We start from the raw sequence: 25,320 nt of genomic DNA, 5'->3' as shown, positions 1-25,320 counted from the left end.
TTGTCATTGACATCCAAAAAAAAAATCATCCTCAAGAGCTCGCTTCAAACCTTTTGATTCATTAAATTTTTTTTTTTGGGCTTGTGGCTGTCGATTTGAAAACATTCATTGGTGTCACATTATCATCAGTCTGAGATATGGCATCCTAAAATTAAAAAACAAAAAAAGTAATATTAGAGTTTATTAAAGTTAAAGATAATACTAACATGAGATATTTAGATTACTTATAATACACCTTTATAAATATGTTATCTTGAGATTCACAATCAGTGGTACCATGTTCAAACGATTGTGAATTAACTCCCTGTTCAAAAAAGAAATGAATAATTAATAAACCTGTTTATTAGTATATTATATTTTGGAAAAAAAAATCAATTATAATAACCTCTGCAATGACAAACTTTTTTTCCAACTCCTCAATCAATATCTCATCATCACTAATCCTGGAAATAGTATATTGATTGGTGTTCCTTTGCACATTGTATTTCGAAACAGAAACTATGAAAGCCAATTTCATATCTTTCAACACATTAATATCTGACGGGTATGCGTTAGTACAAAAGCCAAGCTGCAAGTAAAATATAAAAAGATGTAATTATATATATATTACCAATAATTTATTTTTAAATAATAATCTGAAAGACATCCACCTTAGCTGTTTTTGCAACCAAATCTTTTGCAGAAATTTTTAGAAGCTTTTTCGCATCTTGTTCAAACATTGTTAAAGTCATACTTCCAGTATGATCTTGAACTCTTACCGGAATCATGAACCTTTTAAGAAATGTAAAATTATCAAAATTAGTCAACATGATGGGGAAATTACTATTATATTTTTCAAAATGTTTTTCAAAATGTATTAACCTCGGAACTGTTAATGTTTCAGTTTTTGTGCATTTTGGATTTCGACATTCATATGTTTCATTTTTGAGTGATCCGGTGAGACTGGGTTCATTGGAAGGATTTTTTGGAACCGCCTTTGTATTGCAATTTGTACATGCCGGGTAATGCCAAGATGTGTGCTGAAGAATTCCTTTTATGGTCGCAACAATAACATACTTTTTTATCTGATTTTAAAAAATACAATAATATTATAAGTAATGAATATTATAATTTAAACGCTGATATTGAAAATGTAATAAATAACGAAATGTGTTAATTACATAAATAATTTCTTAAAAACATAAATTAGAAAGATTGATAGAAATTTCAGAATTTTGTTACCTCAATTGGTTCGAAAATATCAGCGATTGTTTTCAGCTCATGATTAAGCACAAAATCATCCTTGTCAGAACTTCGATTAGATTTCATATAGGAACTTCGATTAGATTTCATATAGGAGAAAGTACTGGATGAGTTTTCATGGGGACCATCTTGATTCAAACTGTTAATTAACCACATAGTTACATCATTTATAACATACATTGGCATTTATTATTAACATAAAAATAACATAAAGTAATATACATTTTTTTGAAAACTTTTATCTCATCAATTTCAGTATTGATGATGAACTTTGTTACATCATAATATGTATTAACATATCGCCGATCTATAAAAAACAAAAAAATAAATAAAGAAAGAAAATAGTCATTGCAATATGAATCATAATTAAAAAAACATTATACCTTGCCACAGATTAATCTTTGCAAATTGAAGGATTATGACAATGCGAAGAATGTTTGGATTCTTTTGGATGTATTCATTCAATTTGTAACAATAATCTCCCCATAGGTTAACATCCAATTGAGAACCACTAACAAAAAAGATGGGAATTAGAAATAGCAAATAATTAATTTTTTTGATATTGCAATCAAAATAGTTAATATACACAATAATTATATTATTTTATTATAGGTAATAAAAACAAACTTGACGTCTTGGATTTGTAGTCTCATCTTATGCCTCTTTCTATCTTCATTTCGAGCATCAATTTTACCAATTGCGACCACGAAACCGATAACATCTATATATCAACATTAATACAGAAAAAAACAGATTAAATTAAATTAACTTATTTAAAATATATATAATTTCTTAGGTAAACAAAAAATACTAACCCAATGAAATATTTAGTGGAACAGTGCCGACGATAATGGAATGATACTCAATAAAAGCAAACCCATTAATTGATCCAGAAAAATCGACACACGGAGCAACAGTAGTCTCATGAGTGAAGGTGAGCTTTTGCATTTGATCAGTTAATTGAAATTTTCCTTCATCCATCTTTGCCAAATTTGGATTTTTTATGAAAAAAGCTTCCCCTTCTTTTAGAACTTTTCGAAACTTGTAAATGTAAGCATTGAGGACATAACCTTGGATCTTCTTACCCTAAATGATGATTTATGTTAACATGAAAAGTCAAGTTTGGTTATTAAATTAAAAAGTTAAAAAGAAAAACATGAATATAAACATGTAAATAATTAAAACCATATATAGTGGACCTGTTCGTCCATTAGAATAAGTTGAATGGCGAAAATTTCATCTTTCTTATAATAATCTTCTAGTGTTCATAATCTGATAATACGAAGCTTCATAGTGAAGCTGTCCTTCAAGACATCAAGATCACGTATGAGAGTAAAATCACCAGCAACCATGAATCTGTAAAATAGGGAGATATTATAAATACATGACAAAAAAAAGTAAAGAAAAATATTCCCTGTTTATCAAAATAAAAAACGAATGAAGTGAAACTTAAAGGTGAGTAACTATTATGTTTTACAGTGACATAATTGATAAAATTAAAGGTGAGTAACTATATATATACATGTAATATATAAAATTTTTATTATTATTATCATATATTTCTGTTTTTATTTAGATGACATGAATATAAAAAAATTATTCTGTTTTACAGTGACATAATTCATAAAATGTAATGACATAAGTTTACATGTATTATTATCAATTCAAAAAAAAGGAGGGTTGAAGTGAAGAATTTAGTGAGCAATAAAAATGTAGTTAGAGTGAGAAATAACAATATAGTTACAACGACATAGCTATGGAAGTGAACTATATACATTAAATAGCAATGTAGTCTAAATTTTTATTATTTGAATAGGTGTTTAAAAGATTTAAACAACATGTAATATACATAAAAGCTTAAAAAACAACAATATAGTAAAAAATATTTATGCAGATTACATATGTGATGAATGTTTTAAAAAAAAAAAATAGTGTCAATATGATTATTGTTTAAGAAAAAAAAGCACGATGGAAGTGAATAGTTTTGTATACTAACCTGATGGATCGTTATGAATGTATATGCAGAGATGCAGAAGAAAAATACTCTGAAAGCTTTGAAGAGAGAAGTGAAGAAAACATTTTTCTGGATCGATCGTTATACGTATTTATAGGTATAATGATAAAAGTATTTGTAATTTGAATAGCTGATTTGCAGAGATATGATATCTCGATATCTCTATATCTCTATAATATCTTTATATCTCTATGATTTTTAAAGTAAAAAAGGAAAAAGTAAACCGAATATTTTTAATTGACGAAATTGTGGCAATGAATCATGGAATTAAAGAGATTTAAGAGGGGGATATTGGGATATCAATTGTTTTTTTTAGGGATATTATATATGTAATTTTTAATATTGCGTATCTTTAAAATTTAAAGGCAACAAAATAGTGGCAGTCAATCACGTAATTAAAGAGGTTTAAGAGAGGGAAAGTGATTTAATGATTTTGTTTATTGTATATATTGTATATTAGGGAATTAGGGATTAGGGATATTATATGCGGCTCTAATTGATTTGTTTACTGTATATTTAAAATTTATATTTAAATTCAAATGCCGGTTATTTAGAGGGTTGATTAAACGTGATTTACTGATTTGTAGGCAGAAATTAATAAAATATAGTTATTTAGTATTTAGTAATTGTAACAAAAATTTGGAAGATATTATTGAGAGGGTTACACGTGGCAGTATACAAATTGTACACATGACAGCATGGTATTGAAGTTATTTATTTATTAAAAAGGGATATATATATATATATATATATATATATATATATATATATATATATATATATATATATATATATATATATATATATATATATATATATATATAAAAGCTGTAGTCTCAAAAAGATATTTTTTATGGAGTTTTGACATATCACAAAGGAATATATATAGTGAAGTCTTAATATTTTTAACCATGATTTGACAAGAAAATCTAAATTTATTTTTTTGACCGTAAAATCCTAATTACCTGTAACTTTTGACACACTTACTGTTTTTCGTCAATTAGCCGGTAATTAAGACTTTACTATCAAAAAAATAAAACTTAAGACTTTCTTATCAAATCGTTGAAAATATCAGAACTTTAGTGTATATATCATTTTTTTTGTTAGAAGTTTAATGGTATGATAGTATTTAAGAATAAGAGTTTATGGAACCTGATCAGCTAGATCTTATTGGAATTCTTAATTTTTGCTTTTTGTTAAATAGTTTTTTTTAATCTAAAAAAGCCGACATTGAAAAAAATAGAGATAGTCAAGAAAGAGTGAAATAATAAATGTCGTGTTGACTTTTTGTAGTTCTAAAAATGGAGATCTAAGAAACTGGAAAAGACGAAACTCCTCTTCTTACCTCTTCTCCACATTCACAATCTTTTGACTAGGCGTGTGTTGTTTGTGTTTGTACAATTTGTCTCCTCTTTTCAGTTCAATATTTAACGGCAAACCAAGAAGAAAGTTTTACAAGTCTTCTCACCCTCTCACGTTCTCTCTTTTGCATCTGTTTTCCCTGATCGTGATTGTAGCAGTGCAAGGATGATGATGGTAAGAAAAACAATGGTGATGCGTCGAAAATTACAATTAAAAGTTATTGGACTATGAATTAGGTCTCATGAGGTTGATAAAATTACTTGTTTGTAGGGAAACTAAGATGTTGTTTGTTTTTTCTGTGATAAAATGTCTGTAGTCTGCGTACCACATCTGTAGACCTCTGCAGTAGAAGAGGTGGACCAAACGTCTGCAGTCTGAAAAAGGAAGATTGTTTGTTTTTTTTAACATCTACGAGCTACTAAAATAAACTGAAATTTAAATAAACTGATTTTTTTAAACTTCAAAGTGATTTTTTAATATTTTTATGACTTTGTTATAAATAATTAACGAATGTATAACAACTTTTATGTATTATTGTATAAAAAATAAAAATGGTATGAATTAACGTATATATTTTATAAAAACCAACAACTTTGGTTGAAAAGTTATAACTAAACATTATAATTAGTGATCAAAGAATTTGATACATAAATGGATGAAAATAAATTTTGATTTTTTCAATTAAATCCATTAAAAACGTACCATAAATATTTTCTCGAGAAATTGATGATACTGTATTAAATAATGTTTTATAAAATTTGGCAATAAATATAAGAATATATTATGATTTTTTTTCATATTTATATAAACAACTCAGTTATCATTGATAAAGTTAGAAAAATTATAAATTAAAAAAAAAAAAAACTTACAAAAAATTAAGATATATATGTTTTTTAGGCTAGAAAATATTAGAGGATTCTGGTCCACATCTGCGCCAAATAATTGGTCGCGCAGACATTTTTAGGTCTGCAGTCTTAAAAAAAACAAACAGTCTACGAAGGCTAATGTCTGCATGTGGTCTGCGAGACGCAGATAGAAGAGGCCACGCAGATCTGCAGACAAAAAACAAACACCACCTAAGATTACAGACTAAAGGCTCAATATTTTCAACGATTTGATAAGATAGTCGTAATCTTTTTTTTTTTTTTTTTTTTTTTTTTTTTTTTTTTTTTTTTTACAGTAAAGTCTTAACTACCGGCTAACCGGCAAAAAGAGTAATGGTGTCAAAATTGCCTGTAGTTAAAACTTTACTTAAAAGATATTAGGATTTTAACTCAAACTGAATTTCAAGCCACTCGTACTTTGAAATCTGAATTCTTATTTAGCTTATTAAGGTAGTTATTTGGATTACCAAGTTATAAACTAATGGTTTAGATTATTCATAATCGGATTGCCCGTGTGTCAACCAACAGTTCAAACCCTTTAAATTGAAATTCATAAAACAAATAACTCAATTTACAAAGGAACTTCATAAGTCATGTAATGAGGTTATGTACATTGTTACTTAGAGAGATTTGGGGCTAGACATTATGAAGGTGATATCTCTTTGTCTAAGTATACATGAATATTTAATAAGTTTGTCTATATAAGACGAGAAACATTAAAACATGGATTAGGAAAGAGGATTTGATACAACTCGTAGTAGAGTAGATAGTTGGTAGTTGTGATTAAGAGAACATCAAACTTATTGTGTACCGTTGGTAGATGCTAGATGCGACAATTTGTGGGTCACGTCATTTTTACATAATAATCATAAGCTGGATACATTATAATTAAAAAACGATCTAATATGATAATAATCTAACTATATTAACTTTTAATGCAACTTTAAAGTCGTATAAGTTTTTTAAAGTTACTCATTTAATCCATTAAATTAATATAAAACATAAGATAACTAATTTTGTTTACAAATAACCTAATTAAAAATGTCATACATGGATTTCGATTACTAATTCAAAATATTGTAATTAAACTACATTACTTTAAAAATCGTCTTATAAGTCTAAGATCGAGTTGCCTCCATTATTGGAGACTTGACGTGTTCGGCAAAATTAGCTGGTAGCAGATAGCTGATAGCGGTTAGCGGGTAGCGGGTAGCTAGCAGCAGGTAGCGGATAACTTTTGATTTTGGAGTTTTTTTTGTTGAAAGCTACTTCATGTAGCTTTTGATTTTGAAGTTTTTTTTAGACTAAAAACTAAACGCTCCTGTTGCCAAAAGGTGGGTGCTGAACACCCCCTTGGTTGATTTTTTGTCACCCATTAACTGGTAAAATAGAATGCATTTATTTCCAATTTTTGGATTTAATTAACCTTCTTTAATACAAAATTAAGAGAAAAGTCAAGATCACGGGAAACAAGTTCTACATGATGCCAATTAATCGCACACTTTGATTCTAAGATCACAAGATACACACAAAAGATTAGGCACAAAGAAAACGAAGATTACATGCATGTATACGATAACTTCCTATTTGGATTAATGTTTATTTTAACTTTAAAGCAATTTATTATTTATATAAGATATAAGATAAGATAAGAAACATAATTAATCACTTTTTTCCATAAAGTCACTGCTGTTGCTTTAAGTTATAACAACCAAATTCTAATACAATGAATTAAACTACATGAATCATTATCAATGGCGATAGTTTAAAGTATATTGCTATGAAAATTTATAAAAGTAGAATACCAAAACTGGACTAAAATTTAAGTGTTTGAAATTTTGTTTCTTTTGTTTCCTTGATGCCTTTTCCAAATCTGATTATTTTAACCTAAACATTGCACAAAGCCACATAATTGAATCTAGATGTTTGGATGTGCCTTACAAAGTGATTACTATGGCTTAAAAAATCATACTCAAAATAATCGGATTAAAATTAGACATGCTAGAAAAAAAAAAAGGTTTATGTAGCTTTTAGTTTTAAAAACTAAATGATAGGTGATAAGCTAGCTTATTAATTAATAATATTTTATAAAAAAAAAATAGCCGATAAACTATAGATTGCAAATATAACATGACATAAATGACATTTAGATTTATATAACTAAAAACTAACAATAGATATAATTAATAAAATATTTAGAATATTACCTTAATAAAACATTTAGAATATTTTTGAAAAAAATTAATAAGCTTATCAAAAATTATTTCAAAATAATTTATTTTATAAGCTACAATAAACTATTATTATTGTAATTTTACCAAATAACAAACTATAATAAACTAGTTTACAAACCGGCTTATTTTTACCAAAGTTTTACTCTAAAAAATATCGTTTACTTTAAAGTTAAACATTAAACTAGTAAAAGAATCAAAATCACAAATTAATCAATTTTGTAACAAATCAAAACACACCATGTGTTTAAACTTCTATAATAATAACCACAATTATTCATGATCAATAGGGTATTAAAAAATTAAAATGATGTCTGCTTTAGTGGGCCATTGTTCTAATTCAAAACAACAATAAATTTGTCACCTACATATACCAATATACGTTCCCCACACCTCACATGCATTAGTTGACACTCTCTAACAACTCCTCAATTTTCTCTCCAAATCTCTTCGATCATCATAAATAAAAAATAGTTTTTCAGTTAACAAACACACACACACACTTTCTTGGAAACATATTTGTGTTACAGTTTCAGAAAATTAACAAGTTTCTTGATTGTGGTAATGGGGAATTACATGGAGACGTGTTTACAGAAGGAGCAAAGAGAAGACGAAAAGCCACAAGAATCTTGGAAACCAAGGGGTAGTTATGGAATGGAAAGTGGTAGAGTAAGGGTAAAGTTGGTATTAACAAAAGATGAGCTAGAGTGGTTGTTATTACAACTCAAGAACAAAGAAGGACAAAGATTGGAAGATGTGTTGGGGGCAATTGGGAAGAGTAGACTCGAAGGGAAAAGTGTTGCGGGATGGAAACCTTCTTTAGAGAGTATCATGGAAACTCCTGAAGTTCATCATGAGATGAATAGATCATGATGTGATTCTTGGAAAAGTTACAATTTTACCCTCTTCTTCTCTATCTTTTTCAAGATCATGGGTTTCTCTATGAGATGGGGTCATGCCCAGATTTGTAATTATGTGGTTTCATTTGGAATGGTGTGTCTCTCAAAGGAAAATGTGTTTTTCTTTCTTGATCTTTTAGCATATTTTTCCTAAACTAGATCTATAGTATTGTTTTTTGTGTTGTAGCTTATATTTGCTCTTTGTTTGATACTTTTTGTGGATATTCTACTTATCTATTTGATGTGAGTTTTTCTAGTTTCAACGGGTCTAATTGGACAATCATTATATTTTTACCTTTCTTAGAACTTAATTGTTCGGATAAAAGTGATTATAATTATGATTTTACGATTATTTAGGTTCAAATAATTAGATTCGAAGAAGTTGGTAAAAATTGGTGTAAGAAAACCGATTATTAATATAATTGTAATGTTATCTAACTATTTTAACTTTACACTTGATTAAGTGATTTTTGATACTTTAATCCATAAAAATTGATGTAAGAAAACCGATTTGTAAACGGTTTTCATTAAAAAAAAATTTTAAATAGCAACACAAGCATTCTGTAAAATACTTTTAAATTATATAATTATTACAGACGATAAATGAATCCTCAACCACTTGCACTGAGAGAGAGGTTATATGTTTATTGGTCTATGGGTTTTCTCTCTAGTGTTACTGTTGATATTGATTTTTTTAGATTGAGATTTTATAGCCATTTGTCACCAAGAAATAAGGAATATAAGTCTAAGTTATTTAATGATAGTTGAAAAGGTCATAAATGGAAAGGAAGAAATAAGTAACAATTGTGAAGAAAATAGCTGTGGATGAGTCCAAATAGTGTTGTCTTGCAGTCAAATTGATGGGGACAACTGCATAAAAGTAAATATTTGGAAGTGTGAATTGGATTACCATTTAATTGACTGACCTTTTCAAACGATCTTTAACTAAAACATGATAATTATAATAGAGCAAGCAAGGAAGAAAGAATTCGAGAACTAAATACTTATACGAAGATATGCAAAGATCAAAGATTTCTAAACATAAGGTGGGTTATAGCTATTGATATTATTAAGACGAGAGAGAAAAGTTTTAAAAGAAATCGGATCTAAATTGGTCAAAATTTGTTTGATAATTTTAAGGGAAGTGATAATTTCATTTAAAATGAAAAAAATAAATAAATAAATCACTTTTAGGGCCGTTGAAAGTCCTCTACATCCCCTGTTGTTTAATGCATTAAATATTTAATAAATCACCGAATTATAGAACAAACAATTGAACAAATATCCTCAAGTTCTAATGTTGTCTAAATACAACCTAAACTTTACAAAGCTACAGAGTAGCCACCCTAACTCTTGGTTAAAAATATGAGATTCCTAATTAAAAACGGATATCCATTCATCTGTAAATGTAATTTTATAGTAGTACTTTGGTTTTATTATTAGTTATTTCTTATAAAGATTTATGTAACATCTTAATTTCAATATAAATAACAACTTCAATTTTTTGCTAAAATGTACACAAATATTCCATTTGTGTATGCGAAAATTACGAATCGGATCCTCATCTTTATATTGTAACCATTATAGTCGTCCATACCAGGTTTCATATTTTAGTTTCACAATTACACTTGAATTGGATGCCTACAAGAGTAAAACTGGAGAGGGATGGATATTGTTTCAGTTCTTTTTGTCTAGTTTGAGATTCCTCACTTAAATCTATGAATCATTTATTATCGTGTGTTTTGCAAATTGTTATAGGCTTATAGCTATTTATGGGATATAGATCTCCTCTTATGAGAGTCAAGTGGCTATGTTCGAAATTCCATAAATAAAAGTTCTAATCTTAAAACTTACATACTCAAAATATTGTTAGTGCTTCGTGATTTATCCAACATAGGTCCTAAGAATGTTCACCAATCACTATGATGTCCAAAGAGCATGCTTTGTCTTTTTATAGGATATATGTTAGAATTATGGGTTTAATGGCACTTGGAAATCTGAGAATCGTGTATAACGCTTTTAGATTAAAGTATTTGAGTGGTACTTCCAATCTTTAATCGGATAAGACTCAGAATTGAAAAAAAAAACAGAAGAGATAATGTTTAAGATGTTATGAAGAAGTGTACCAACAACAAATTTCGGATATGATCGTATAACAGAAAAACTTTCCGTCTTAAAACTGTCACATGACAGTTTTATGTCTTAAAACTGCTCCCGGACCCCGTTGGTTCAGGGGCTTCACCCATAAATAGCAGTATACTTTCAACAAAGACAAAAGTTAAACAATGTGCACTCCGCACCATACCGATTTGTTTAATAATTATCAAAGTGATATTGATCAACAAATTAACTACATTATACTTAAATAACATTAGTGATATAAAATCACCTATAGCCAATTTTTATAGTTATTCATAAAATAGTTATTACGATATTTAAAAGAAAAAAAAAATTAACTCGTAAACTTGTTTCAAATTTTAGACAAAAACCCTTCACGCAAATGGGCCTATATAGTTGCAAAATGGACCGAAGTAGTCCACCTATTTAAACCTGTGAGAAATTTCTCCACAATTTTCATCTTTTATTTCTGCATTGCAACAAAAAAAAAAAAAAAAAAAGGCTCTAAAAATGGAAGAAGAGGAGTACAATGACATGATGGAAGTAAGTTTTTTTTTTTTTCAGTTTATTCTTATACTTTTGCATAAATTTAACATTTACTTAAAAAACGATTTTTTCTGATATTTTCACATGCATTCTTTAAAAAAAAGAAATCATATTTTTGTAAGAAAATATAGTATTTCGTAGAAATATTATATTTTCTGACAAAAATATAATGTTTTTCTAAATAATAATCTTTGTTTCCATATTAGTTTTATTTTAAATGTTAGATCTACGAAAAAACCATCTTAGATCTACGATAAAGGCAAAATTAATAATGAAACAATCTTTTTATGATATTTTAGCAGGTTTTTCTATCAAAATATTATCTTTTAGGAAGATCAACAAAAATATTAGAAACAAATATCATTTCTTTTTGTACAAGCTATAAATCTATGAGAGAATATACGAATAAAATAAAATAAATACTTACTTTAAGGTTATTATACTCATTTTCCTCCAGTGAGCTGTGAAAAATATAATATAAACTTAAAAAATAATACTTCTATTAAGACATTGTACTTATCTTCCTCCACTTTTAGATTTTTTTGCAGCTATATGGCCATTTAGAAGGAAGGGATTGAAATTAAAGGCTTTTTGTTTCCTTTGTTTAATATTAGTCTTAATCTTAGAACAAATTTATTAAATTTATATAAACTTGTCTTTTTATCTATTTAAAATCGGATAATCAAAACATTTTTCATTCAAGTTTGTGACAGTTAAGGTTATAGATAAAAATCAAATTCCTTTTACTTAGGATCTGATTATTTTATCTTCAAAAATAAAACAATCAAGACAGAGAAATTTCAAGCATGGCAACTCTTATTTTTCTACTTTCAACTTATCATGAAACTCACGTATACTTTGAAAATTATTGTGAAGACGATCAAAAAATCATAAAAAAATAGTACAACTAAAAATCATTTGATATTTTTACACTTATCCTAAGAAACTTCATACAAAATTCTTTTTTACATGTCCACCAAATCTAATTAAAATAAAACATAATAAATTATATTAAACACATATTTAAATCAATTTAACATTGTAAATTGTAAATCACAATAATCGGTTAAATATGTATTCTCACAACCCCAAAATCATCAAATTTTTAATAATTTAGAAACCATTCATGTAAAAAAAATTCACCCAAATAAATAGATACAAACTCATAATTACCTTTTTCTATTTCTTTTGTAATAAAAAATGGCAATAATCACAAAATTCCATCACTTTTTCTCATTATTCTATAAGCAACGAAAGCTTCCTCCGAAGTCGCAACCGCAGAAAGTTCCCTCGCCATATTCGCCGCCGCCGTCAACGCCACCACCGATCGATCGAGATATGGGAGCAGCACAAGCGATGAAGAGAATCCCCCGGATCAAGTTTCCTCAGCGTCATCCGGCGCCTTCTGGTTTGTCTCTTCTTAATTTCTGTAATGTTTAATTCGTTTGTATGAATGTCTGGCCAGGTCATTTTTCGTTAATTTGCGTTTCGGCATATGAGAATTTGAATTGGATATACAGGAAGTTTCTTAATTCCGATCTAGGAAGAATCACCATGAAGAACATCATTATAGATTGATTTTTTGACCTAGTTTGATTAATTTTACAGATTAGGTTATAGATTCGATGGTATTACCGGATATACAAACAGTATTGCGCAATAATTGTTCATCTAAATATCAAAATGAATCGTTATGGTTTATATCTAATCTACTTACATCATATTTTAGGTTCTGCTACTCAAACCCAAGCAACACCTGTTGCCAATGATGTCCCTTCAAGCTTTTTCTCAAAGTCTGCTCCTTCTGAAAAAACTCTAGGGGGGAAAGCATCTCTTCAACCCAAAAGAACACCAATGTCTCAAGAAGAGATTGATGCTATTATGGTATAATACATTATGCAACTTTTTTATATTGCTTATACATTATCTTGCATCATTAAATTAAACATCATTTGTTGATTGTTTTGGTTTTCAGTCTCCTTTTTCCTAATCAAATTTTCTGGGTTGTGGTTTTGGCAGTTGGGAGGGTGTTTATGAAGCTGATGATCAAGCTTCAAGAAGAGAGAAGAGTCATGTTTTCATTTCAAGTTCTTCTATGAAAGATTGCTGTATGTTATGAGAAATCTAAACCATTTTCACGTTTTGTCCATAAACGTATGGTTGAATATGAATTCTCCATTTTATATATATATTAGGTATGTTTTTATGTTCTTTATCATGGTATTTTGCCCTTCAATGTAAACAAAGAATTGGGCTTTTGTTGCTTAAATTCCCAATTTCAGAGGTTTGGGGAATACTTTTAACCTTTTCAATTTGGTTTGGTTTTTACATATTTGCAACTTGAATTGTCTTGGAAAAGTAATGACTGACTTTGGTCATTGGATTGATACCGAAATTAATATCAAATTGTCAATGATACAAAAATAATTGCAATTTTTGTGTCACTCAAAAGGTAAATCTTTATTAAAAATAAACACAAAATTATGATAAGAGATACAGAAGCATGAATTGGAAGAAATGTTATTAAGATATAGCGGTGGTACACCCTATGTCGTCTTTGTATCAATATGTGTGAAGCCATCGTGTATCTTAAATGTTTAGTGACAAATCTATAACAAAAAGTTATATGTTTCACATATATAGAATTAGATAGGCCTTTTATTGTGATATAATAACTATTATTATATACTTAGATTAAAAAAACATTCTAATTAAAGGAAATGGTGGCTTAAAGTATTTCAACTAATTAAACTTTATTTAATAAAGAAAATTTTCAGATTTTAAAGAATAATTAATTACCTTAATTTTTAAAATGTGACTTTAAAGGATATTAGTTCTCTAAATTCGAACATTCTGTAAGAATATATTTTCTGACAACGCACAAATTATGACAGAATGCATATTCTATCAATGACAGAATACATATTTTGATATAATGAACCTATGGAAGAATAACAAAATTTTAAACCATGAATTAAAAAATAATAACATTCTTATAGAATAATCATTTATTATTAATATTATTCAAGAATATATGGTTAAAAAACACAATTTTTAGATTATTATACTTCAATGTTTTATCAGAATATATACTATTATATATAATTGTATAATTCTATTGTAGATTATTATGTCATAATATATGATATATAGTGATTTTTTTGTGAATGTCGATGATCATTGTTCATCTCCATCTCACACCATCATCCAACCTTCAGACCTTCGATCATCATATTTCATTTATGCATTATGTGAGAATAATTGACATGGAATCAAACGTTCTATTAGAATAACTATCATGAAATCGAACTATATAAGAATATTATTATATGAGATTGCTTTTATATGAGAATTAATAAAACAAACTTTAATATTTCTATAGAATACATACCAAATGATCAGATCTTCTTCTAGACATTTCTACAAACACTTATCAAATATAATAAAGAATCAAAATTCAAAATATTAAAAAAAAAAAAAAAAAGATATAGTAGGTGAAAAGATTTAAAAAAAAAACTAAATCAAAACCCTTAAAACATAAATTGAACCACTTACACTTTCAAACATAAATTGAAAGGATATTTACAAAAATTAGTTAATTATCACATGGTTTTGTTATATTGAAATGATATCATAGTTTTTCTCAAAAAAATCATGTGATAATTAACTAATTTTTGTAAATATCCTATCAATATAATGTGTTTATAACTCACACAAACACCCCCTTACACTTTCAAATATTGTCGTTTTTAGAGCAAAAGTCAATAGTTTGATGTCAAAACGTGAAGGTATTTTTTGAATCGTGGGGGGCAAATTGCAACTTCGCCAACAAACAGTATAAGTACCGTGAGGTGCAATCTTTTATTACCTGATAGAAGATAAAACAGCCTCATTAAGTAAAGTAATCATAATCCTAATCATCATCATCTCTCTCTCTACTTTCTCTCCCTCTCTCTCCATCTACTTCTCCAGAAATCGCTTCTTCAATCTGCATTATCAGGATCTCCAGCCTTCTACTGTAAGTTGTTTGTAATCCATATGTGTTTAGTATACTGTTGTTAAGTTCTGTATCCATCATATACTTCGATTCTTTGTTGATTTCGCGTATTTGTATGGTTTCTTTCGAATTTGAGTATGTGTATGTATCGATATGTATTTATAATGGAGATAATCGTGTTAATTTTGAAGTTGAACATCTTAATATTGCTTTTCCCCCTTTCTCTCGCTGCTTGATTTAAATAGTTGATGATGAACTACGAGGTAAAGAAACAATTGGTTTCTATTTGATTGTAAGTACTTGCTAGTATAATTCGTGGCATCACCAATTGAATTTGCAATGATAGCACAAGCTCGAGGGGAAGAAGTAGAAGAAGAACGATCGTATTCATCTTTAAATCAAACAAGTTTTTAATCCGAATGCTGAACTTTAACAATCTTATATTATTCAAACCCTAGTTTTACACCTGAGTGGAAGCAAGCTTCATGGGTGATGGTCCTAGAGGAGTAGACGTTTTTCCAGATCACTTCCCGCATTCAACTTCGAGTGTAGAAACCCCGCAAACGACAAGTTCTTCAATTTCACATTCAAAAATCAATATTGAGGTATTTCTGACATAAATCAAGCAATCTTATACATACATCCTCTTCTTTTAAGTTGATTTTATTTACAGTTGCTTTGATCTGTATTAGCATAGCTCAAACAGCAGATTGTGGGCTAAAAGAAGATTAAGAACTGCTTCTTCCATGTTGAATCTTTTCAATCTACGCAGACTAACTTGGGGAACAGACACAAATGATAAGCAAAAGGTGAATAATATTAATATAATATAATATAATACAATACAATACATCTTTTTTCAACCCAATTCACCATTTTGATCCAAATTTGCTCGAAAAACTATTCGACAGGTTATATTATCTGCTCCAGAAGTTGAATCACTTCGATCAGAACTTGCTGACATGGAGGAAAAAGAAGCTCATCTGAAAGCTCGGTTGGAACATATTGATGAAACTTTGCGTTCTGCTCGTCTCTCAGGCTATCTACAAATGCGAACTGTAATTTTTTATAAACTCATTTTATACATTTTCTATATAAACTCTTTATTTCGTATTTACACTCTGCTTGATATTCGATTACTAACATTTTACAGAGATGGACAGCTTTACCTGGAGAACCACTTCCTCTTGATGATACAGAAGTTGATGATTGGCTTCCACGTTTTGTTGTTCTTCTAGGACCATGCATCTTCTTGTATTTCATGTCTACAGGTAATAACAATTTAATTATAAATTAGTAAATTACATTACATATTTTTTAATGTAATCATTAAAAACATACGTATTCTTTGTTTTTGGATGACATTGGTAGATTTTTACAATGTTGCAGACATAAGTCCTCAAGACTCCACCCTTTTGTCTGATGTTGTGGAAGTAGGGAGGATGCCACGTCATCCTGAAGAAGAGGGAGAAAAAACTCGGTATTATTTTTATATAGTTACCCGCCAAGGATTGAGATATGAATGCTCAAGCACTTCAAAATTACAGGTATAATACTGTCTTGTACTGTGTTTGGCTTGCATTGGTCTGACGATACTTTATGAGACAAAAATTGCAATTTATGTCCCACACAAAAAGGTGATAGACGGATTTGCTCGTCTCAAAAGACGAAAATAGCCCTGTAAAGTTTGTAGGGTAAAAAATGGAGACTCAAAAGTGTTTTTATTTTATTTTATTTAAGGTGGATGCTTGGTTGACGACATTGCAAGATGAATGCAAATTGGGATCGGAGTCAACCACTGTTGATGATTCACTGGATTCGTGACATTGACAAGTGTCGATGTAAGGGTCAGGTGTACATAGTTGGTGGTTGTTGGATTGACTGTGGTACGTTGTGTTTGTCTATTTGTACATACAAAATGTATCCTCTTGGTTAAATTTCTTTAATTTTACGATTTTAGCTAGCAAATTATGCGTTTATAGTTTATAATTTGTAAGATGTTATCCAATTAATATACAGTAGTTATCTATTTATAATTGATGTATATTTATAGAAATAAATAATAATTTTAAGGTAATGTGACAGCCTATAGAGTTTTATTAAAGTTTAATAACATGTAGAAGACTAGAAGTTACAAATAAAATTCCATAAATAATCAAATAACCAAAAAAAAAAAAAATGATTTGTAAGTTTACGAGGCCAGGGGAGTTTCTTTGATGGCCGATATACATTCCGAGTTTACTTTTTGACCCACTACTTCGGATCTGGTTGATCTAACCAAAGCAAATCACAAACATTCTAAAATTAGTAGTCAAAGTTAGAATTTTGACGTTCGACACTTCAACAATATATAATTAGAGAAAATTATATAGAAACACATGTGGTTTACTACATGACAAGAAAACCCTTGGTTTTCATAGCATGAATAATAACACCCCAAAGGTAAAAGGTTTTTTAGTTTGACGTCCATATTTTATGTAATGAAAGTTATTCAGTATCTTTTAGATGAAATGGGTTGACAACATGGTCAAGAGAACAAACGGTTCTTCTCTAGTGTATAACTTGTTAATATGAGATATGATGAAATCATATATGTTATCGTGTTTTTTTGCCACGTATCTTTCTTGTTCTCGTTGAATATTCAGAATATCTTGTTGGTGTGTAACATAAACATTTTTTTTTTTTTAATATAACATTGTCACACTTAAATTCCTTTTATGTAAAAGTTCTTCCTCGGACAAATTTCCACACTGGATAAGTCAATAATGGAATGACATGGAAAAATAAATCATGTAACCATGATTTGATGTCATGTCAGTGAAATATATAAATGGGATAATCATTTAGCTGTACTATAATTGAATAAAATTTCAAAATTCGAAATAATAAGAAAATTATTACATATATAATGTTGTAATAGAAAAATGAAAACAAAATGCTATAAGTAAAAAAATAGAGCATGTTAGAATATTTGCATTCATGTCTCTATCGATATATGAGTGGTAATGTTGAGTTAATCTTGTTTAGATGATTAAAAAAATCAGTTAAAAATAGTTTATAGTTTCTTGTTGTAATTATTGTTCTTGTATTTGGCCTATTAATTTAAAATAATAGTGTTCCCATTTTAGGTTGTGCTAATATTATCACATCTTATATTTTATCAGTGTGTTTGAAAATTTTGATTATAATTTTTATAGAGTTTATAAAATTAAGATAATAAAATATTGACTAAATAAAAAGTTATTATAACAAAACTTCTTATTGGAGATAAATATATTAATATCTAACCATTTTATTTATGAAAAAAAATCACTTTAAAAACAAACATCCAAACACTCTAGGGACTTTGATTTTAACAAAAGATTTCTCCAACTCTAAGTGTAATGATTTAGAAGTTAGTGGATATAACTGTCAACCGATGAAAACTTCATGGGTTCTCTTCTAACTTTTTTAAAATTTCAACCTCATGATAAATATACTTCTCTCCATAACTAAACCCAATCAACTTGCCAAACCTTCCTCTGTTCTCACTCCATTCCGCTCCATAAATATATATCTCCGAAAGAGAGCTTCTCAATCTCCACTTCACTTTTTATTCTATTTTGATTGCTTCGATTTTGATTGACTGGTTGATCGATCGAGAAGGAGAATGAGTTCTCAAATCTACAGATCTGCATCACGAGCTGCTAGGTCTTTTCTCTCTTCGGCTTCCAAGCACAAACATCGTGCTGTTTCCGGTGAGTTTTTTTGTACGCCGTTATAATTCCATTTGTGTTGCATTGAGGTTCGGCTTGTAGGTTGTGAATTATCGAATGTTTATGACAACTTTAACTATGATTCCGTGATTTCATAAGATGACATGCTGTAGATGACTGAAAAATGTGCGATCGTAGTATTATTTCTTCTACCATGTTAATTACATTCTGGAAATTACACTATCAGGAAACCAGATTACGAAGATTGATGATATTTAGATTGTGGTTGCGTGTTTTTTCTATATCATGTTTGCCGTTTGAATTTTGATATAACCATTAGCATGTAAAATTCTGTTGTGTCATTTATATTTGAGTTGGATAATACGAATTATGTGCGTTCTATATTGTACATTCTATAAGTGTGGATCTGGTCATCTGGTTGATGGAAATTTTAACGACGATGAATTACCATAAGCGTATGATAGACTTACAACATCAGATCTTAATATCATCTCTTGCGCTCTGTAAATTACAGTAGCATTGGAACCAAATTGTGTCGATAAGTAATATCTACATTGTGCTTGCTTGTTTAGATCTCAATATCACCATTATTATGTTAATCTGTTTCATGAATGAGCTTCATAAGTGACGTAGATTTTTTGTTAATATGAAATTTACTCCGACTCTTTTTTTTTTTTTTTACACAAGGACGAACAGCTGCAACAGCAGCAGCAGTTTCCTTCAAAGGAACACTTCCAGCTCTAGCTTCTTTCACCGATTCCACAAACACTTCCAACAAATGGATTGCCGGAGCTCTCGCACTTCCTGCTGCAGGTTCAAACTAACTTTCAGATTCCATGATTCTTAATTTCTTATGATCTTATTCTCTTCCTTGTAGAGATTATTGATATGTGTAATTTCATTTCAGCATACATGCTTCAGGACCAAGAGGCACATGCAGCACAGGTATTCGATTAAATGCCACTATCATTTTCTGTGATTTCATCTTAACAAACGCTTACTTCTCTTTCCACAGATGGAGCGAACCTTCATTGCGATCAAGCCTGATGGTGTACAAAGAGGACTGGTAATTTACTAACTTAACCCTCAAATCCCTCATACCTGTCAATTCCCCGATTATTTGATCTCTAATTCTTTTCCAGATTTCGGAGATTATAGCCAGATTTGAACGTAAGGGCTTCAAACTTGTAGCTATTAAACTTGTGGTACCTTCAAAGGCGTTTGCTGGGAAGCATTATCATGATCTTAAGGATCGTCCATTCTTCAATGGCTTGTGCAACTTCCTCAGCTCTGGCCCTGTTCTTGCAATGGTTAGAAGTAACTTAGATTAGTTATTGTTTTGCGATGAGGAAACAAGGAATTTTAGTTACGTCATTGTTGTTGATTTATATATATGCAGGTTTGGGAAGGAGAAGGTGTGATTAGATATGGAAGGAAGCTTATTGGAGCCACGGATCCATCCAAATCAGAGCCTGGAACTATCAGAGGTGATTTGGCCATTGTTGTTGGAAGGTACTGTTTGTTGCTACTTACTTTGGTTTCAGATGTTACTTTTAATTTATAGTTTTTTTAAACACAAATGATATTTTTGGTAGGAACATTATCCACGGAAGCGATGGACCAGAGACTGCAAAGGACGAAATTAACCTTTGGTTTAAACCTGAGGAGTTGACTAATTACACTAGCAACCAAGAAAAGTGGGTCTATGGAGTCAACTAACTCATCATACACAGTTACACACAAACAATAACGAAATACACAAACAGAAATAACACTAAACCAATTTCTTCAAAATTTCATCTTTTAAAAAAAATAAACTTAGATAAATAAATCTATCGTTCCTTGTCAAAAAATTTAGAAGACATTTTTTTTTTTTTTTTTCGTTTTAATGTAGAAGTATCATCTTTTACAAGTATTGAAAAACTGAGAGCAATGATTGATCGTTTAACTCCGTGTTCAATGTTCATTTAGAGTCATGACTCCGATATGTCAAAAGACAAAAGGTTACGACTTACGAGTATTCCACTAAAGAAGAATTGTCTTTTAAGTAACCAACGGTTTAGGCATTTACTTATTTTCACGCACGAAAACATGGCTTAAAAAAACAATCAAAACGCTTTTTATGTTCTTTGATGAATTGATGTTTTGTACCAACTTGAAAAAGTTTCAAGGATAATATCAATATAGCTTTTCTTGCATGCACGTGATAGTCGCTTATATCTTTGTCATCGTGATGAAGACGTCGAATAAAGTGTTAAACTTCTAGATGAATGTTGATTTTAGTTGCTATATTGCAAAGGCATCCAACAAATTCCACCCAAAAGATTGTGGAAAAAATTAGTTCTAAATTATCGAGTTGGAAAGATAAAAATTAAGTTCTAAATTACTTTGTCTCATTTAAAGTTCTGAAAAAAGATTCAATGGAAACAATATTGTTCGTCATATTTTTTGGTTTCATTATCGTATTTGTTGGGTATGTTTTCCGATTTTGTTAGTATTTCATTATCGTTTGTATTTGTTGTTAGCATCATTTTGTATGTTTATGGCTCCAAAAGATCATTATCTACGATCTATTAGTACCCAGTTTGATGATAAGAATTATGTTTACTGGAACTATGTAATGAAAAAAATTATATGTAGGAAACATATATGAAGTATTTTTATTAGTGTATTAGGTGAAACAACACATGAAAAAACTGTTAATTGTACAATGTTACTAGATGCATGAGAAACTGATAATTATAATATTCTCATTTGGAAAAAAATAAATAAATTATGCAGTTCAGTCAGTTGGCACCCAATCAACGAAATGTGATATATGACGATAGAAATGTGGGATCATTTGGATAGGTTGTAGACTCAGTTTAACTTTGCTAAACATTACTAGTTGGAGACTCCTATTTGAGCCCTCAAATAAAATATGTCTGATTTATTACACCAGTTGACTCTCATATGATTTGTAGAGTTGAAAGCTTTTAGAGCGTACATTGCTCGGCTGGAAGAGTAACGTTTGGTTATGTTTTTTATAGCATTACAATATGATTATAAAGGATTGCTCGGAACAATTTTTGTTTATAATGAAAACAATAAAAAGATTCATTAAGTGGATTGGAATACTATTAGTCGATTTAAACATAATGGTTGTCTTGGTATTGGAGGTCTTAGATACTTAGCTCCCCTTACTAAGTGGTAGTATACGGTAAAAAGTGATCAAAATGCTTTTGGTTTTCATACATCAAAGTTATTCATAAAGTTTCTTATATAGATGATAAAGCTTTTACTAAACCTCATTTACTCGAACCAAATTTCAATCTTTGAAATTAATTTTGATTTTAAAGATTGGGGTATACCTTTAAATAACCCCTTTTAAGAGACATATTAGTGTTGGAAATTACACTTTTTTCATGAGAGATAAGTGGTGTAGGAATATAGTTTGAAGAAGAGGTTGAAATATGGTGGCGTATATCCATAGTTCACTATTTTGTCCACCTTTTGTCATTTGGAATCCGTAGGTTTCGACATGGAAATGTCATTGTGTTCAATAACATCGAAGGCTTTACAATGGCTGGAGAAAAGTTCACTCCATGCATCTTAATTGATTTGCTCAAAATCAAGGAGAGGGACATAAGTTTTGATGTTTGTAGTGCGATAGACTTTGTGTGGTGGTGGTGGTGGTGTAGCGCCAGACATGGTGGAAAAGAGGTCGAGGAGGGAGACACAATTAATGTAGAAGGCGGCAATAAGGATATCGTTTAGGAGGAAGCGAAATTTGAGGGGTGGGTGTAACAATCCAAATTTCCAATAAATATTTTCATTTTTAAGTAACGAAATCGTTTCCATAAAATATAAAATTCCGATCACATTTGTTTTCAAAATCCCTAACATCAAACAATTTATTCATAATATCATATTGTCCTTAATAAAACGTCAGAGTGCATGTCGCGCCATCATGACGAGCTTTTGCCCTTAGATCCTGAAGTACTTGAAACAACCAACAAACTGTAAGCTAACGCTTAGTGGGTTCCCCATAATATACCCCACACAACCCACATTATCACAAAAACCATATCAGCCATATAAGCTACATAAGCCATGCATATAAACATATAGGGATGCCATGGAAACCTTCCAAGGTCTTACACCGGGTGCCACTGGAACCCCCATATGGTCTTAACTTACTGTCATAGGAACCCCTATATGGTCTTCACCCACTACCATCGGAACCCACACATGGTATTCACTAATTGCCATGGGAACCCCCACATCGTCTTAACTAACCAAGGAAATATCATACAAGCTAAACACTCAAACATACTAGGTTGCCATGGAAACCCTCCAAGGTCTTATACCGAATGCCATGGGAACCCCTGCATGGTCTTAGTCCACTACCATGGGAACCCCCACATGGTCTTCACATACTACTTATCATACTTATAGCATGTATGCAATAAACATCCCAACTAAATAACATGGAGTGGCCTTGGTGCCTTCGACCCATTGGTATGGTGAGCAGACTCACCTTAAATGCGAACTGTAGCTGAGTAGGTCCAAACTCTGAGTATTAGCTTTGCCACCTCCCTAATCATAAAAAATTCCTTAGATACAAATCAACCCTTCAAACCTTTTAAAAGTCAACCTTGGTCAAGGTCAAAGTCAAAGTCAAAGTCAACACTCCGAGTTGACCTGACTCGTTGAGTCCATCCCAAAGCCAGAATCGCAATGTTATGATCCAACTCGTCGAGTTCTCCTACAACTCGTCGAGTTCCTTCGTTTTCCAACAGAATCGAGGTAACTCCAACCTAACTCGTCGAGTTCCCTTGTGAACTCATTGAGTTCTTCAGTTTTTCAACTCACTTAATGCATTAAGCCCTTTTTCTCGAATCCAAAGGTTCCAAAATTTAAATCCATAACCATAGAGACATCTAGAAGGGTAAAGTTTCCAACTTTACCCCTAAAGATCATCTAATAAGCTTTAGACCCAAACCCTAGCTCCTTTGAGGAGGGTCTTAACCCATTAAGCCTCTAACCCTTGCTTCAACATTCCATATTACAGATCTGAGGTCCTAAGGTGGTTTAATCACGTAAAGTTTCCAACGTTACGTCCATGCATGCTAGAAACACCCTCTAAGGTTCATTTTTGGCTTCATAATGGATATATTGCATGAATGGGACATGGAGGCTATTAAAGTTTGCAACTTCAATCCTTTAGAGGTTTTATAGAGGCCATATCTACACCCTCAACCTCTGGAAACCTCTTTTCTTTGAACATCTAAGCCAAAGTCCCAAAACCAAGCCCAAAACTACAAAAGATGAGATCTAATAAGCTACATGTCAAGGTTATGTGTAACACCCATAATCAGAAAGACTAAGAAAGGAAAGGAAAACCCTAAGTCAAAGGGGGGTCAACTCGTCGATTCCAGGTTGGAACTCGACGAGTTCGAGCGGGATCCGGGTCGAAGAGTAAGTGACCAACTCGACAAGTCGGAAAGTAGACTTGGCAAGTCCGGTCTGGATTGGGAAACCCTAAGTTCGGGACTTGGTGCCCTATTTAAACGTCTTATTCTCTTCCCTAGGGCTCATTTGCAGTCTCTCTTACCCAGAATACTGAACCCTAGCCACCATATCCATTTTGAGCAAGATCTAGCCTTGGTGAAGTGATTTGGAGCTTGGAAGAGAAGGAGGTTCATAGTGGTGCAAAAGGAAGCCTTGGATACATAGTTGGTGTGGCTTTTCAGATCCTTTGAGGTAATAAGCTAACCTTATTGCATTTAGATTTATCTTATGGTTGAGATTTGGGCATTTTGAGTATGGAGGAGGTTTATTTTGAGTTTGGAGTAGATCTGAGGTTGCCACCTCAGATCTTGGGTATTAAGGATCCAGAAAACCATAAATTTTATGCCAATAAGTTGTTGGTGCAGCCCCTGGTCACAAACCTTAGCCCTAGAGTGTTTTAAGCCCATATCTCTTTGGTTTCACGTAAAGTTTGCAGATTTACGTGAGGAATAGACTTGGGGAGAGTGGATCTATGAGTTGGAGCCCCTGCATGGCTCGAAAAGCCACTGTATGGATTAAAAACTAAAGCGACTCTCGAGTCACATGGGTGAACTTGGCGAGTTGCATGAAGGTGGGCATGGACTCAACGAGTTAGAAGAACAAATCGGCGAGTCTGTTGAAGATTGTCATGGACTCGGCGAGTCTGTTCTTGGACTCGGCGAGTCAGGTCGCGAAACACTAACCCCTTCTAGTTAAGGCTTATATCAATGAGTTGAATGGTGACCCAATGAGTTGGACAGGATGGGGCTCAGAGATCG

The 25,320-nt window shown here is 30.7% G+C and overlaps 4 protein-coding genes across 4 annotated transcripts; 3 read left to right on the top strand and 1 right to left on the bottom strand.

The window, feature by feature from the left end:
* Nucleotides 1–61: 61 nt before the first annotated feature.
* Nucleotides 62–2,223, bottom strand: LOC145002944 (replication protein A 70 kDa DNA-binding subunit C-like). Its single transcript, XM_078962121.1, has 10 exons — nt 2,058–2,223; nt 1,870–1,963; nt 1,626–1,753; nt 1,465–1,549; nt 1,222–1,381; nt 862–1,064; nt 651–771; nt 386–568; nt 236–304; nt 62–145 (listed from the first exon to the last, which is right to left on the bottom strand). Exons 1-10 carry the CDS (start codon nt 2,221–2,223, stop codon nt 62–64), a joined length of 1,293 nt encoding a protein of 430 aa, XP_078818247.1.
* Nucleotides 2,224–8,297: 6,074 nt separating this feature from the next.
* LOC145002942 (uncharacterized) lies at nt 8,298–8,606 on the top strand. Its single transcript, XM_078962119.1, has one exon. It carries the CDS (start codon nt 8,298–8,300, stop codon nt 8,604–8,606), a length of 309 nt encoding a protein of 102 aa, XP_078818245.1.
* A 3,875-nt stretch (nt 8,607–12,481) lies between these two features.
* Nucleotides 12,482–13,608, top strand: LOC144999869 (uncharacterized). Its single transcript, XM_078959028.1, has 3 exons — nt 12,482–12,704; nt 13,026–13,180; nt 13,316–13,608. The coding sequence occupies exons 1-3, from the start codon at nt 12,497–12,499 to the stop codon at nt 13,331–13,333; spliced, it is 381 nt and encodes a 126-aa protein (XP_078815154.1). The 5' UTR covers nt 12,482–12,496; the 3' UTR covers nt 13,334–13,608.
* A 1,546-nt stretch (nt 13,609–15,154) lies between these two features.
* LOC145002941 (uncharacterized) lies at nt 15,155–20,957 on the top strand. The gene is made up of 14 exons (XM_078962118.1): nt 15,155–15,314; nt 15,752–15,898; nt 15,986–16,102; nt 16,205–16,351; nt 16,447–16,564; nt 16,683–16,840; nt 17,034–17,113; nt 18,936–19,030; nt 19,697–19,822; nt 19,917–19,954; nt 20,025–20,075; nt 20,152–20,319; nt 20,409–20,521; nt 20,605–20,957. Exons 2-14 carry the CDS (start codon nt 15,779–15,781, stop codon nt 20,726–20,728), a joined length of 1,455 nt encoding a protein of 484 aa, XP_078818244.1. The 5' UTR covers nt 15,155–15,314; nt 15,752–15,778; the 3' UTR covers nt 20,729–20,957.
* The last annotated feature ends 4,363 nt before the right edge of the window (nt 20,958–25,320 follow it).

This window comes from Lactuca saligna, chromosome 6, assembly GCF_052625555.1.
Source record: "Lactuca saligna cultivar CGN05327 chromosome 6, ASM5262555v1, whole genome shotgun sequence".
Classification (NCBI taxonomy): domain Eukaryota; kingdom Viridiplantae; phylum Streptophyta; class Magnoliopsida; order Asterales; family Asteraceae; genus Lactuca; species Lactuca saligna.
Note: the sequence above shows the minus strand (reverse complement) of the source record. Positions and strands in the feature narration are given on the sequence as shown.